The following is a 15,086-nucleotide window of genomic DNA, read 5'->3' as shown; positions in this document are numbered from 1 at the left end:
AATAAATTAACCCAGTGGAAAACACTCTGAAAAAAGAACTTACGCTTGGGTCCATCAGTGTTTTTCAAAACCACTTTGAGGTTCTTGTATTTTCCTAAACTCTCTTTAAAATGGAAAGATTTTGTGCCTTCAAATTAGTTTATAGTCTAGCCTTATTAGAAAACAGACCTGGTTAAAAGTAGAAGGCCAAAATGAAACAGGCCTTTTCAAGAGAGTGTACTTATTAGAAAGAATAAGTTAGATAACTTTAACATGAGCCAAACCTTCCTCTCAGGTTTTTGGGAGCTTTTCTAAATTACTTAGAGAAGTGTACACGTTATATACAATGAGAAAAGGGCCGGGGGAGGACGGAAATGCTGAAGTAAAATAATCAGTAAAACATTCCGCTCAAGAAGTGACTCTCCATTTATGCAGTACATTAGCCACCTGTCAGTACATGAACTATTTGCCATCATAGAAACAAACTCTTAAATTAAGAGTGTAGTCAGGTAATTGTTCCTAAATTGCTAAAAAATGCAGGGATATTTTGTGTTTATATGGTGTTTCCCCTTTGAGAAACTGGAAGTAAAGTTTATTTTTTTCTTGAAATTTTCTTCTTGAAGTTGGCCAATTTGATATGGAAATTTCTCTACTAGGAAATAAACTAAGAACACCACATTTTTGAACAAATTGTGCTTCACTTGGTTTCTTCCTTTAAGAAGTCATTGAAATAACTCACTCCATCACTGTGACTTTAAGAAAAAAAATTAAAACTGGAAAAACACCATTTGATGCAGTAGTTGTTATTCTCCAACACAGCTTTAAATCCACTATTTGAGTTCCACTGACAGAACTATCATATTTGAAATGTTTAACGGCCTGAAGAAATTTGAATATAACTGAATGTTAATGAAAGGCACTTTCTGGAACTTGATCATCATTTGTGTTTGGATTTGCTAAATTTGAGACTTTTGTTGCTTGCTTTAGTCCGGGGAGCGTGGGTTTTGGATTTTGTGCGTGAAACACTCTCTCCTTTTTGAGTTTTACCTAAAAAAACACAAATATTTTAAAGGCAATCAACTCATGTTTTGACAAAAATTTTTTCATTTTTAAGGATTTTTTTAAAAAATTGACTTAAGTTCCTAAAATAAGCCTACTGTCTCCAAAAATAAGTTTTCAGATAAAAAAAAATCTTGGGTACATATAAAAATAAAATTGGTGAAAGCAAACTTCAAAATTTTAGAAAGCTAAGAATTTAGTTCCCTCACTACAAGAGGCAATCTAGCAGAAACACAAGTCTTATATAAGGCTATCAGCTTTTTATTCAGTTCAACTCAGGAGGCTTTAACTACAATTATGCAAGAAAAATAATGCACTCTACTTCAATATTCAGGGCCTAACAATGAACTACAGTGTACAAAGCTGAGAAGGAGGATGCACACTGATGGATTACCAATTGGAGAAAGGTGAAAACCTTTACTAAGGTGAAAAGCTGTCCCTTCCATAGTTCAAAAAATACAAATAGTCCCGAGAGATGGAGCAAATGAATCCTTCCTATTCCTCTCTTCTCCAAGAGTTAGCTGTCACAGAGTCAACTACATAAGAACATAAAGTCATTGGATCAGCGTAGTAGTCCACCCATCACCGGATTCTGTCTTTGACAGTGACAACAATCTTTGACAGTGACAACAAAAGATGCTCACAGAACAGTGTGTTCTTTTGGGACCAGCAGAATTTACTGTCCATCTAATGTCTGCTAAACACTGTTCTGGGCATTTAGGGAACATACCAAAGAAGTAAAAGATGAAATTCCTTTCCTTAAGAGACAGAAACAAATGGACAAATATGTATCAGTTAAAAGAATGAGAAAATAAGAGGAGGAGAAAACACAAGTCAAAAACAAATAAATATATGGCCAGGAATTAACCAGGGAATTAATAACAGAATGCCATCTAATGTCTGCTAAACACTGTTCTGGGCATTTAGGGAACATACCAAAGAAGTAAAAGATGAAATTCCTTTCCTTAAGAGACAGAAACAAATGGACAAATATGTATCAGTTAAAAGAATGAGAAAATAAGAGGAGGAGAAAACACAAGTCAAAAACAAATAAATATATGGCCAGGAATTAACCAGGGAATTAATAACAGAATGCCATCTAATGTCTGCTAAACACTGTTCTGGGCATTTAGGGAACATACCAAAGAAGTAAAAGATGAAATTCCTTTCCTTAAGAGACAGAAACAAATGGACAAATATGTATCAGTTAAGAGAATGAGATAATAAGAGAAGGGGAAAACACAAGTCAAAAACAAATAAATATATGACCAGGAATTAACCAGGGAATTAATAACAGAATGCCTACCAGAAGAGGAGACTTTTTAAAGAGGTTTTTAAAGGAGGGGAGTGATGTGACATGGCAAAACTTAGGAAGGAGAGTACTCCATGCCAGGGTGGGGAATAGCTGAGAGAGGGGGGGTAGTTAAGACATTTGCTTGTGAAGAAATGAAGAGCATGATGTAGCAGGAAAAGTCACTGGAAACTGCACTGCTTTAGGAATCTGTAGGCTTAGGCTCTAGTCCCAATTCCACCTTTTGGGCCGAGCAGAAATCCCCCAAAATAAACTGGCTCATGTGGTCATGCTGTAAAGACCGTATTGACTACCAAGACAAAAGTCTTCTAGGTCACAGTACAATGGTCCAGCATACTTTAATGTTGTGGTCACTTCGGGCATCAGTGAGACCTGCACATAAAAAGCCTTGAGGTATCCTATCCAATGTACTGCTCTCTTGCCCATCTACTCTTTGCATTCTGTGCTCCAGAGGCAACATGACTGGCAGGAGCAATGATCGAGAGAATGCAAATGTCGCTGTGCACACCACTGGCATTACAATGAATTCTTTCATGCAGATCCTCAGTCCTGAGGTCGCAGGTCCAAGGCTCACCTTTTGTTCCTGGTGGGAGACTCCATCATCATTACAGAATTGGGAGTCAGGTGATGAAGAGCCTTGGAAGCTCTAGTTTTAAACAAGATGTGATGGGGCCACTGGAGATTTTTGAGAAGGGGAGGGAAGTGTTCCTCAACATTGGCATTCCTAACTTTTCCCTCACACTCATATAGTGCTGACACTGCTTGGTTTTCTATGCTCTTCAGGATGATATCCTGATTATCGGTAAAAAAAAATGGGGATTGTTCCAGGAACAAATTGCACCTTGGAACAGATGGATAAAATTAGGAATGAGTCCCTGAAACCAAAGGCACCTAGGAGGCTTCTTCTTTGGAGAAACTGATAATTCAGATATTAAATTTATACTCAATACCATAGAGAAAAGCACTCAAGAAATTTCTGGGAATCCCAGTGTGAGCCTGAAGAATGGCACGGAGGACATGGTACCCTTCTAGAAAATTTACAGGACATACAAATTCTGAGTCACATTTACCACCTAAAAACGGTAGAAGTGGAAGCTCACTTGTCTTTGCTGTTGATGAAGTTGGTTCTTCTTGTTTTTGTTGTTCTTCTTCTTCTCCTTCTTCTTCTTCCTGGACATCATGTCTTTCCTCCAGCTGCATCTGCAGGTCTTTATTTAATATGAGAACATCATTCAGCTGCTCATTCAGACTTTCTAATGCCTCCTCTGCAACTTGAGCTCGGGTTTCAGATTCCCTGACAGAGGCAAAACCCCAGAGACACAATTAAATACAAAACAGCCTAAGTAAGATCAGATTACCTTAGGACATTAAGCATTTCCTTGATGGCCAGAGCAATACGTTTCACTTTTTGCATTTTTCCAAGAGAAGGGAGCAGAGCAACAACACCTCTAGCCTAGCACTGGGTGGTATCACGCAGGATGTTACTAATTCCCCAAATCCTTTTCCCTGAAAGCTCCGCCCAGCATCTTGGTATCCCGGGATATAACTGGCCTACCAATATGTATTCCAACCCTGAACCTAAAGAGTAGCTGTGAGCCATTATTATTATTATTATTCTTCTCTGTGCCTCAGTTACTTCATCTGCAAAATGGGGATTAAGACTGTGAGCCCCCCATGGGACAACCTGATCACCTAGTAACCTCCCCAGTGCTTAGAACAGTGCTTTGCACATAGTAAGTGCTTAATAAATGCTATCAAATTATTATTATTATTATTTGTTAATTGCTGTGATCAAATGCAATAGCAAGAGTTATACCTCACCGGTTTGTGGGTGATGCCTTCTGGTAGAAGGGTTGTAACCATGAATGGCAAACAACCGACATTCACGTCTTCCCCTAGTAACCCTAAGGGATCCAGACTGATCCCAGGTTCCTTTCAGTCCTTTATGTCAGATGGGACATGTCTCCTGTGGAGAATTCAGGGCTGCAGGAGAACTAGGATGCACCTGGATTCCCCCACTTCACCCAATTCAGATGGATCTGGAGACTTTTCCTTAGATGTCATCATCATCATCATCATCAATGGTATTTACTGAGCACTTACTGGGAGAGTACACTACAACAGAATTGGCTGACACATTCCCTGCCCACAATAAGTTTACTGTCTAGATGGGGAGATGGACTTTAATATAAATAATTTACAATATTTTATGTAAAGATATGCACTTAAGTGCTGTAGGGTGAAGGGTGGGGTGAATATCAAATGCCCAAATCTATTCTGGATTCTCTTTTGCTCTGAATTCTCACTGCCTAATCTAGTTTACAAAGGGCTCAAAGGTAGGGATCCAGGGTCTGGGCAGAATTGCATTTAAAGTTTTATCTTGCCTACATTAGCACACACCCAACAAGGCTCATACCTGCCCTTCTCTTCCCTTATTCCCAATGACACTGCTCAGTACTTACAAGAGCTTCATTTGAAGATGTTCAATAACTGTCAGTACATCAAATTTATTTTTGTCCTGGCGGGTGGATGCAATGCTAGCAACCATTCCTTTCTAAGAAAAGAAAAACATGTTTGAATCAATCAGTGACACTGACTATTTACTATGGGGAGAGCACTGTGCTAACCACTCGGAAGAATCCAATACAACAGACTTGGGTAGATGGGTTCCCTGCCCAAAAAGGACCTTACGGTCTAGAGGGATATATACGGAGAGAGGTAGCAGCATGGACTAGGTTTTTTGGAATAATCCCATTTCACTCTGTTTCAGGCCAAGATGAAAAGCTGGACGACTACAGACCCTGTAACAAGGAAACTAGAAAGGGAAGGAATACTACAGATTGACAGTCTACAAAGATGTTGCCAATTTGTACTTTCCAAGCACTTAGTACAGTGCCCTGCACACAGTAAGCACTCAATAAACACAACTGAATTGATAAATTAATCAAATTCCAAGCAAATTTGAAAGCTCGCTATCTTTGGTGGACTTATCTTTGCCCATTACTATTCCCATTGTAATTTACTAAACATTTTCCTTGGCAAAAGAGAAAGAATGTTTTATATAAATTCCATGTCTTCCAGGATACAAAGGTATTTCCTTATATATCCTCTAGAAAAGTAGATAGGTGGCAATCTTTCCATTTTGGAAGGAGAATCAGACACAAAGAGAGTAAACTGTCCACAAACACACTGTGTATCAGCTGAGGCAAGAAGATGATTCAAGCCTGGCCGCCCAGTCCAAAACTCCAACAGACCAAACTGCCTTTCTCTAGTAGAAAGCGGAGGAAAGTGGGAGGGATTAGGATCTTAAATTTTTGTTACAAATTTTCACTTCGATCCCTACTTTCCCTCTCTCCTTCTTTCAGTCCCAGTCATGCACTCTCCTTTTCTGCTAATGCTGCCATCAATCTGAAGTCTCCTATGTCCCAGATGAGCCTCTCGGGCAAGCGCTGATTTGTACTTCCCAAGCGCTTACTACAGTGCTCTGCACACAGTAAGCGCTCAGTAAATACCATTGAATGAATGAATGAATGAATAACTAGGGATGCTATTTAGAGAAGTGGATTTTAGCATGGGATTCAGTATCAAGAGCCACAGTTGTGCCAGCTGCAGCCTTGGCAATTGGAATAAGAGCATTTTTAAAATAAGCCACCTCCCCTAGGAGCCATTCACAAATGCCCCCACCTTTCTGGTCGTGCCAGGCCCTTAGTCATCTCAACACGCCTGCACCTGTTAGTGATTTCTGTGCTCATTTATACTTACTCTTCTACAGCCATTGTTTCATTGATTTATGTCAACTTGCTTTATACAACAGAATACAATATACACCTCCTTAAAGGCAAGAATCATGTTTTCCACTTCTTTTTTTTGTCCCCTGAGTGCCTAGTTAAGTTCTCCACCTCCAGTAGGTGATAGTGGTTGATAATGATTGTGCTAGAGCAAGGGACTTCCAGAAAATGATTTTCCACAACACTAAAATTTTCCACTTTTCTTCAGGGAAGCTACCATGAACTGGGATGGATTCCAGGTAATCAGGCATCTGGACACATGGGTAGCAGAAGACCAAGCAGTTGTCCCAGGATATCCAGAGAAGTCTAGTTCGGGTAAGGCAGGCCTAGAAGATTCTGGCAATGAAATTTAGGCTCGAGTACCCTCTAATATATCCACACTATTGTAGTACCTATAGAGCAAGTGGTGGGTGGTCAGAGAAGTTGGGGGTGAGAAAGAGGAAGGAAGACTAAGAAGGAGGTTTCTCAAGAAGAACGTTTAAAAATCAGAGCAGGAATGAGACTCAGGTTTAAAAAGAAAGGTGGTCCTGGAGAAACAATTTAAGGGTCTCTCGGGTAAAACAGGTACCATGTCATTTACTTGCGGCAAATGCCTTCAGTACTTAAGTACAATGCTTTGCCCATTATTAGGCCCTCAATAAATACTGTTGGTGAGAAGGAAGATGACAAGCAAAGTAGCTTCTAAGTTTAGGGAGGCTAAAGGAGTGATGTTGGGGGGAACCTGGAAAAGCAAGTAATGATTAAGAGGTCCTGGTGACCAGAGGATAAAAATCTAAGCTTTCAAGGGCCCAGGCCTTTTTCATTAAAGGATGAATTCACTCAAGTAATCCTGAGCAAAGCGGGTTCATTCATAATGAAGGTACATACCCCTGTAACTGGCACTTGCTCTCCCATCAGAGGCTTTGAGTGGACATTTAGATCTGGCCCTACATATCTAATAAACTCTTCTTTGGTCATTTTCCTACTTTCTCTTCTGGAGTCAGGGGGTGAAGTGTCCTGTAGAAAGAAAATGAAAGAAGCCGTTTTTAATGGGTTCTAGACCAGCAGGGTGCCAGAGGGGATTTCAGCTCCAGTCATCTGCAAAGTCTTGGTTTATACAATAGTTCCAGAGTTCATGGCATGCTGGCCAATGGCAAATTATTGTTATCACCATAATCATAGTATTTGTTAAGTGCTTACTATGAGCCAAGCATTGAACTAAGTGTTGGGATAGATACAACATGATCAGATCCCACCTGGGGCTTACAGTCTAAGTAGGAGGGAGAACAGGTATTGAATCCCCATTTTGCAGATGAAGGAACTGAGGCACAGAGAAGTTAGGTGACTTGCCCAGGGTCACCCAGCAGGTAAGTGGCAGAACCAGGATTAGAACCCAGGGCCTCTGACTCCCAGACCTGTGGCCTTTCCACGAGGCCACACTGCTTCAAAACAGAAATTACTAAAAAAGACATTTTTGAACAACAAGTCCTTACCTCTGCCACTGACTCCCCTTCACCTTCAGACTTCTTATCCATGAAACTCTGTCCTCTGATGTCTACTAAATCATAAGAGAATTCCTCACTAGCATCAGTAGATTCATTTTGGCATTGGGTCTCTTCTGGAGAGAGCTAAAGTAAAACAATATTACATTATATTACTAATAGGCCAGCCCTTAATCTGGAGACATTTGGTCATTTGCTTGGTAGCCTGTGGGTAACCCGTCACACCTGCATTTTTTCAGAGGGGGGAGGAGGGGAGGAGAGGGGCAGAGGGCCTCTGCCTCTAAATGCATCCCTTAGTAATATCACACAGGATGTTACTAATCTCCAGAAGTTTAACACAATGGACTGGTAGCTCACAATAGACTGACACCCCTGTTGCGTAGACAGAGTCTGATCCTGATGTCATAAATGCAACAATTATGCAGGCGTCACACTTCAAAGTAGAGCTGATACCTGCTTTAAAACGTTATACTATCTATTCTCTGGCCATAGCAAATATGTCAAGGATTAGAGTAAACAATACTCATTTTAATATAGTCTGAGCCGGGCTTGTCACTGATTTTGTAGCAAGTTATCTTCTCATGCATATCAATTCTGAAACACGTAGAATTCTGAATTCCTCCCCAGAGCACTCTCACATTCCAAGCCCTTCTAAAAGCTCACCTCCTCCAACAACTCTTTCTCATTTTATCAACCAATAAAAATCCACAAAGTAATACTCTAGGAAATGAAGAATAATTTCTTATTTAAATGAGATTTATGATTCTAATATCTAAGACTAACAACTAGCAATTTTCTTAGAGCAGAAAGTTTGGCACAGAATCCCAATCTAAATCAAATCAAATTCAAGTTTTCTTGGTTTAGTATAATTTATTCTATTATACTTGGTTATCCCACCCAAAATAAAAATGGAGATCTCTTATCAAACACTAAGGTCTGATTTAAGTACCTCTTGTCCAAGAAGATTTTCCAGCTCTTCTGGTGATAATAAAGTCACTCCCCTGCCTTTGATCTCAGAAAGGAGGAGATTGCAGGTGTTAATCCAATTCAAACACTCTACCTGGGAGAGAACAGGGAGACAGTCTACCCTATGAGAAGCTCAAGACTTTATCCACGTGCTGCGATGTGCCTCTTGACCATCAAATGAAGAAAATTTTTTATAAAAAAATTCTACTTGAAACATTTCATTATTAAGAAATATTCAAATAACACAAGTCCTTTAAATTGAATGATGTATTCAACAACTCTTTAATTTTGGCCAAATAACTTTATACATCAGGTAGCTCTGAATTAGGATCCTGGAACATTACTGTTTCTACTGTCATGGTCTCTCCAAAATGTCTAGTGAAAACGTGTTTTGGCAGAATTGAGTTGTAATGTTGTTTTATAGGTATCAATCATGGTGATTTAACATCTTAATCATCAATCAGTGGTATTTATTGGGCGTTTACCATAAGCAGAATACTGTATTAAGCACTTGGGAGAGTACAATAAAACAAGGTTGGTAGACATATGCCATTCCCACAAGAAGCTTACAGTCTAGAGGCGGAGACAGACATTAAAATAAATAAAATATGGATAACAATAATAAGAAGAATTATAGTATTTGTTAAGCACTTACTATATGCCAAGCACTGTTCTAAGCGCTGGGGTAGATACAAGGTAATCGGGTTGTCTCATTGGGGGCTCACAGTTTTAATCCCCATTTTAGAGATGAAGTAACTGAGGCACAGAGAAGTTAAGCGGCTTTATATTGATCCCTGTTTACTTGTTTTGATTTGTATAGATCTATAATTCTATTTATTTATATTGATGCTTACTTTCTTTGATGTCTGTCTCCCCCCTTCTAGACTGTAAGCCCAGTGTGGGCAGGGATTATCTCTCTCTATTTCTGAATTGTACTTTCCAAGTGCTTAGTACAGTGCTCTGCATACAGTAACACTCAATAAATACGATTGAATGAATGAATGAAAGTGGCTTGCCCAAGATCACACAGCAGACACGTGGAGGAGCCGGGATTAGAATCCATGTCCTCTGACTCCCAACCCGTGCTCTTTCCACTAAGCCATTTGTGGTGCTTCATTTATTCATGAGCTTTAAGTTATAATTATGTGTGCTGCTGAGGGTGGGGTGAATACCAAGGGCCCAAAGGTACAGATCCAAGTGCAATCATGTATTAGGAGTGACTAAGAGCCTACAAATACAAGGTTGTGACCTTATTCTTCAGCTGGAGAGGTAGATTTGCCAAATCAAAAGAATCGGGCTCTAGTCCTCCCGCAACCACTTCCATCAGTCAATCAATCAATTGTATTTACTGAGCATTTACTGGGTGAAAAGTCCTGGGAGAGTACAATTTAACATAGGTGGTATACACGTTCTCTGTCCATAATAAGCCTAGAGTCTACAGTGGGAGACAGACATTAAAATAAATTGCAGTTATGTACATACATGCTGTAGAGACTATCAAGCAATTAAAGGGTATAGATTCAAGTGCATAAATGATGCAGAAGGGAGAGGAAGAAGGGGAGATGAGGATTTAGATGGGAAAGGCCGCCTGGAGCTGGGATTTTAATAATGTTTTGAAGGTAGGGAGAGTGGTGATCTGTCATATATGAAGGGGGAGGGAGTTCCAGCCCAGAACATAGGCTTTCAAATTGCATTCGAGCATAAAAGAGCAAATATTTGGGAAATCTTCACTGTAATCAAGGTGACTTTAATATGCCAAGAGCTTTTAAGCAAGTTTACTTTGGACATCAGAGCCCCTTTTTAAGCATGCACCACTAAGGATTTTATTATTCAGAAAACTTTTAGATACGAGCTATTTATGGAACAGCCCATTTATGTGTTGCCATTGTACAGTTAATCAAAAACAGCACGTCAGTCCAGAACTATTTTCCATTACCTGAGGAGAATGAGAAAGCCCATTACCCATTCACAGTAACAAATATTCGATTAAGACTAAATTTTAGGCAAAAACACAATCCAGATAGAGAATGAAGTGGCCTAATAAGTTTGAAAAAGGGAAAGAAAATAATCTGAGCAGATTAAAAAATAAAATGAATCTCATTTAAAGTGCTGACACACTCAGTTCTACCATAACGTGTGCTTTCAATATGTTTCGACTAGAATGGGGTTACGGAATTAGAGAGCGTTCTTCCGAGTGAGTCTTTTGGGGCTAGGTGTGTTGTTTCACTGAAGAAACTGCATGGGGGCATATATGCAGCACAAGTTTTCCTTATGCAAAGTTTGTAATAATAATAATAGCATTTATTAAGCGCTTACTATGTGCAAAGCACTGTTCTAAGCGCTGATAGAAGAACTGGGGGCAGTTGATGATTATTTCACCACCTAGCATTACTGAAACTCTACTACTGAGTTTGCTTTGGAGGAAAGTAACATTTGGAGAGCTTAGTTCAGGGCTCTGCACAGAGTAAGTGCTCAGTAAATACAGTTGATTGATTTGGAAGTATGATTTCCTACTGTCTCCCAATATTTTGCTTGGTTTTTATGAGGATCTTCCTTATTTCCTCTGGGAAAGTGACTTCCTCTTCCCATCATCCTGTAATTGCAATATATGCAACAGAGATTGAAGTTGGCTTAGGGAACAAATAAAGAGAACAAGAAACAATTACCTTAATTTTCTTCAGCTCCTTCAGATAATAATCAGAATCTGTCAAGGCTATTTCCTTCAGAGTGAGTGTTGTCACCATATCATTGCAGCAGCTGGGGAAACACAACAATATTCTCCAACTGTCAGCAAGGTCCTCAAAGACACATCATGGCAAATGGATTACAAAAAGCAATAGGGCACGGAGGGATTACTACATTTTATTATTATTAATAATAATAACAATAATAATGGTATTTGTTAAGTGTTTACTATGTGTCAAGTACTGTTCTAAGTGCTAGGGTAGATACAAGCTAACCAGGTTCGACACCGTCCCTGTCCCACATGGGTCTCACAGTCTTAATCTCCATTTTATAGATGAGGTAACTGAGGCCCAGAGAAGTGAAGGGACTTGGCCAAGGTCACAGCAGACAAGTGACAGAGCCAGAATTAGAACGCAGGTCCTTCTAACTCCCAGGCCTGTGCTCTGAGTTGGGGTTACTGTGCTTTATTTCATAATTTCTATACGAAGGGAACCCAACCACTTTATAATTTTCTTTGCTTGAGAGGTACTTCAGTGGCTGAGCATGCCACTCCACAGAGGTCCTTGGTAAAAGATGTTAGCTTTGTCACTGGACCTTCTCCTAATCTTTATTTTAACCTTCTTGATCTTCAAGGCAAGTGAGGATGAGTATTTTCAAAATGAAATCTGTTTGCAAATAATTCAGAGTAAATTCTCATCAAAAGCTTTCATTTACAGTGTACTTTATTCTTTAATCTCACAGTTAGGTACATGCTCCAAGTGGGACGGGGGTGGGGGCGGGCAGATGTCTCCAGTGCTTTTTGAGCTGAATGCTTATCCCAGGACTCTAACAAAATCTACAAATTCCAACCAGTACTGAAAAGATGCAAAACAGTGGCTTTCTGGACCTGTAGCTCTTTGACACCTGTCCCCTCCCAGTCACTACTTCCCCTAAGGTCTCAGCCTCCATTCAACCCCACACTAAAAATGAAAAGCTGGTACCTATATGGATGGGAAGCAGTGTGGCCTACTGGAAAGAACAGGTGCCCAGGAGTCAGAAGACATGGGTTCTAATCCCATTTGCCTGTTGTGTGAGCTCAACTTCCCTGTGCCTCAGTTTCTTCATCTGTAAACCGTGGATTCAAAACCTGTTCATCCTCTCTCTTAGTCTAGACTGTGAGCCCACAGTTGGGTAGGGACCGTCTCTATAAGTTGCCAACTTGTACTTCCCAAGCACTTAGTACAGTGCTCTGCACACAGTAAGCACTCAATAAATACGATTGATTGATTGATTAGTCTGTGAGCCCCATGTGGGACAGGGACTGTGTCTGACGTGATTATCTTGTATCTACCCCAGCGCTTAGTACAGTGCTATAGGTTCACATACATTGGCCAAGGCTAACAGTCGTGGTCATAGAAGTCAAAAAGGTCTTAGTTCTCCCAAAATATTTCCTTCCTGCTCTAAGTTGGTTTTTCACTCCTCTCTTTTGGTCCCTTTATTTTTACAAGTCATTTCTAACTGGAAGCTGCTGTTTCACATTTTTAAGCCCCAAATTGAGGTCCAAATGTCTTAAAAGGCTCACAAATATCTTACCACTACTATGCTGTGGCCACTTATGGAGTAAATAGGTTGTGCATGAAAACTCTTGTATGCACTTCACAAGGTGCGGCACCCCTGCCTCAGTGCAACACTGCTGGCAAGGCTAAGAGTGTGGGTGATGCTACCCAAACCCCCATTATTATAATCAATACCTGGTGTAGGTTCTTGGTCCTCACCTCTTCCCCAGAAATTGTAAGACTGCGGCTAACCTTTCTTATTTGACTGAAATATCTACCATTATCACAACTTTACACATTTTTTTTCCCACAAGGGCAGAAAGAAATCTAAAAATATATGATAAAAAGAGAACTTCACCTCATCATGTAGTTGGAGAATTTGCTCAGGCTTTTAGCCAGATCAATGGCCTCCAGCTCCAGTTTTGAGATGCCTACATCGTAAGACTCTTTCTCCTCTGAGATATCTAATTCAGTTTTGGGGAGAGAGTCCTTTTCAATGTGGTTGGGTACTATTATGATAAGCAGATTCACCATCCAGTGGACCATGGTTGTATGCAGTTCTGTAACCTGAAGAAATAAATATTAAAAGAGAGCCATTTGAAGAACACCCAGTTAAAGCCACACTGCATGACTATTAGACCAAAATTCTGATTTTAGTAGCATTAAAGTACCTCTAGTCAGTCAGTCAGTCAATTGTATTTAGTGAGTGCTTACTGGGTGCAGAACACTGTGCTAAGTGCTTGGGAGAGTACAATGCAACAATAAACAGAAGTATTCCCTGCCCACATCAAGCATACATTCTGGGCGGGGAGACCAATATCAGTATAAATAAATTGCAGATATGTACATAAGTGCTGCAGGGCTGGGAGAAAGGATGAATAAAGGGAGCAACTCAGGGTGACATAGAAAGGAGTGGGAGAAGAGGAAGGGAGAGCTTAGTCAGGGAAGGTTTCTTGGAGGAGGTGTGCCTTCAATAAGGCTTTGAAAGCAGGGGAAGAGTCACTGTCAGATATGAAGAAGGAGGGTGTTCCAGGTCAAAGGTATTCTTCCTCTTTTCCAAAATTCTATCAAAAACCCATATCTTGTGCGAAACTATCCCCAATGAATCCTTGATTAAAAACAATTCAATCACTCCAGGAATTCTTCAGAGCTATTGTTTTCTTTAAAAAAATGAAGTTTATGAAGCATTTATTAAGTCCCAAATACTGGGCTTGGGTAAATGCTGGGGTAGACACAAGATAATCAGATCAGACCCACTCTTTGACCCGTAAGGGCCTCACAGCCTAAGAAATGCAGAGAACAGGAATCTTATTCCCATTTTGCAGATAAGGAAATTGAGGTACAGAGAAATTAAATGACTTCCCCAAGATCACACAGCAAGCCAATGGCAAAACTGGGATTAAAACCTGGGTCTCCCAACCCCCAGACCCACGCTTTCCCACACTGCTTCTCTACGTTCTTGTACATATTCATATTAATTTTGTTTATATGTTTCGGCCCCAGTTTGACGTATACTGCCTTTTTTGTTTTTATTCTTCTGTCAATCATGTCATGTTTATTAATATGTGTGCTTATTAGTATCAGATTAAGTCCATAAAACACAATGGGATCATTTAGTCAAAGCTCATCCCCTCATGCTCCTTCTGGCCCTAGTTGTGACCGTGTGCTCCACTCTGCAACTTTGCTGGTCCAGTTTGTTTTAAAAAAAAAAAAACCTGAGCAGAATACCACAGAGATGAGAGAGGATCATGATGTTTGGATGGCCTTGGGCTCACCTAAATAGGCTTGCTAGGTGCCCCTAACAGTTCATCTTAACAGCCTAAATTCAAGGAAGATATAAGCATAAAAAACCCTCCAGGACTTGTGAGCTTCATTCCTATCAATCAATTGTATTTTTGAGCTCTTACTGTATGCAGAACACTGTACTAAGCACTTGGGAGAGTACAATATAACAGAATTGGTGGGCCCATTCCCTGCCCACAACTAGTTTACAGTCTAGAGGACTCTCCTACTTATTACTACATACTTGCTGATGAAGTTCAATGTTGTCTTTTTCAGTCCCACTAGTCATAGTTAAAATCCACTGTTGAATCATGTTAAACACATTAGCTTGGACCACTCTGAAGGAAATATCAAAAGAAATAATCAAGTGTCTTAATCTGGATCTAAGTACCTATCAACTAAAAAGATAAATGATTTCTTATATCACAAACACACACCCCCAACAACCACACCTCCACTATCCATACTCTTTCTCACCCATTTATCAAGTGAAAGGAGA

The 15,086-nt window shown here is 40.0% G+C and overlaps 1 protein-coding gene across 2 annotated transcripts in view; it reads right to left on the bottom strand.

The window, feature by feature from the left end:
* Window positions 1-766: 766 nt before the first annotated feature.
* AXDND1 (axonemal dynein light chain domain containing 1) overlaps window positions 767-15,086 on the bottom strand; it is a 40,937-nt gene continuing 26,617 nt past the window's right edge. The window contains exons 18-26 of one of the 2 annotated variants that reach the window (XM_038758246.1): window positions 14,832-14,925; window positions 13,164-13,372; window positions 11,252-11,342; window positions 8,569-8,679; window positions 7,611-7,745; window positions 7,006-7,134; window positions 4,813-4,904; window positions 3,451-3,644; window positions 767-1,026 (exon numbers count right to left, since the gene is read on the bottom strand). In XM_038758246.1, coding sequence (XP_038614174.1) covers window positions 917-1,026; window positions 3,451-3,644; window positions 4,813-4,904; window positions 7,006-7,134; window positions 7,611-7,745; window positions 8,569-8,679; window positions 11,252-11,342; window positions 13,164-13,372; window positions 14,832-14,925 — 1,165 coding nt within the window. In that variant the 3' untranslated portion in view covers window positions 767-916. Of the gene's footprint in view, window positions 1,027-3,450; window positions 3,645-4,812; window positions 4,905-7,005; window positions 7,135-7,610; window positions 7,746-8,568; window positions 8,680-11,251; window positions 11,343-13,163; window positions 13,373-14,831; window positions 14,926-15,086 lie in introns of those variants that run through there. The other variant, XM_038758247.1, reaches the window with a different exon arrangement.

This window comes from Tachyglossus aculeatus, chromosome 16 (assembly GCF_015852505.1).
Source record: "Tachyglossus aculeatus isolate mTacAcu1 chromosome 16, mTacAcu1.pri, whole genome shotgun sequence".
In the NCBI taxonomy this organism is placed as follows: Eukaryota; Metazoa; Chordata; class Mammalia; order Monotremata; family Tachyglossidae; genus Tachyglossus; species Tachyglossus aculeatus.
Note: the sequence above shows the minus strand (reverse complement) of the source record. Positions and strands in the feature narration are given on the sequence as shown.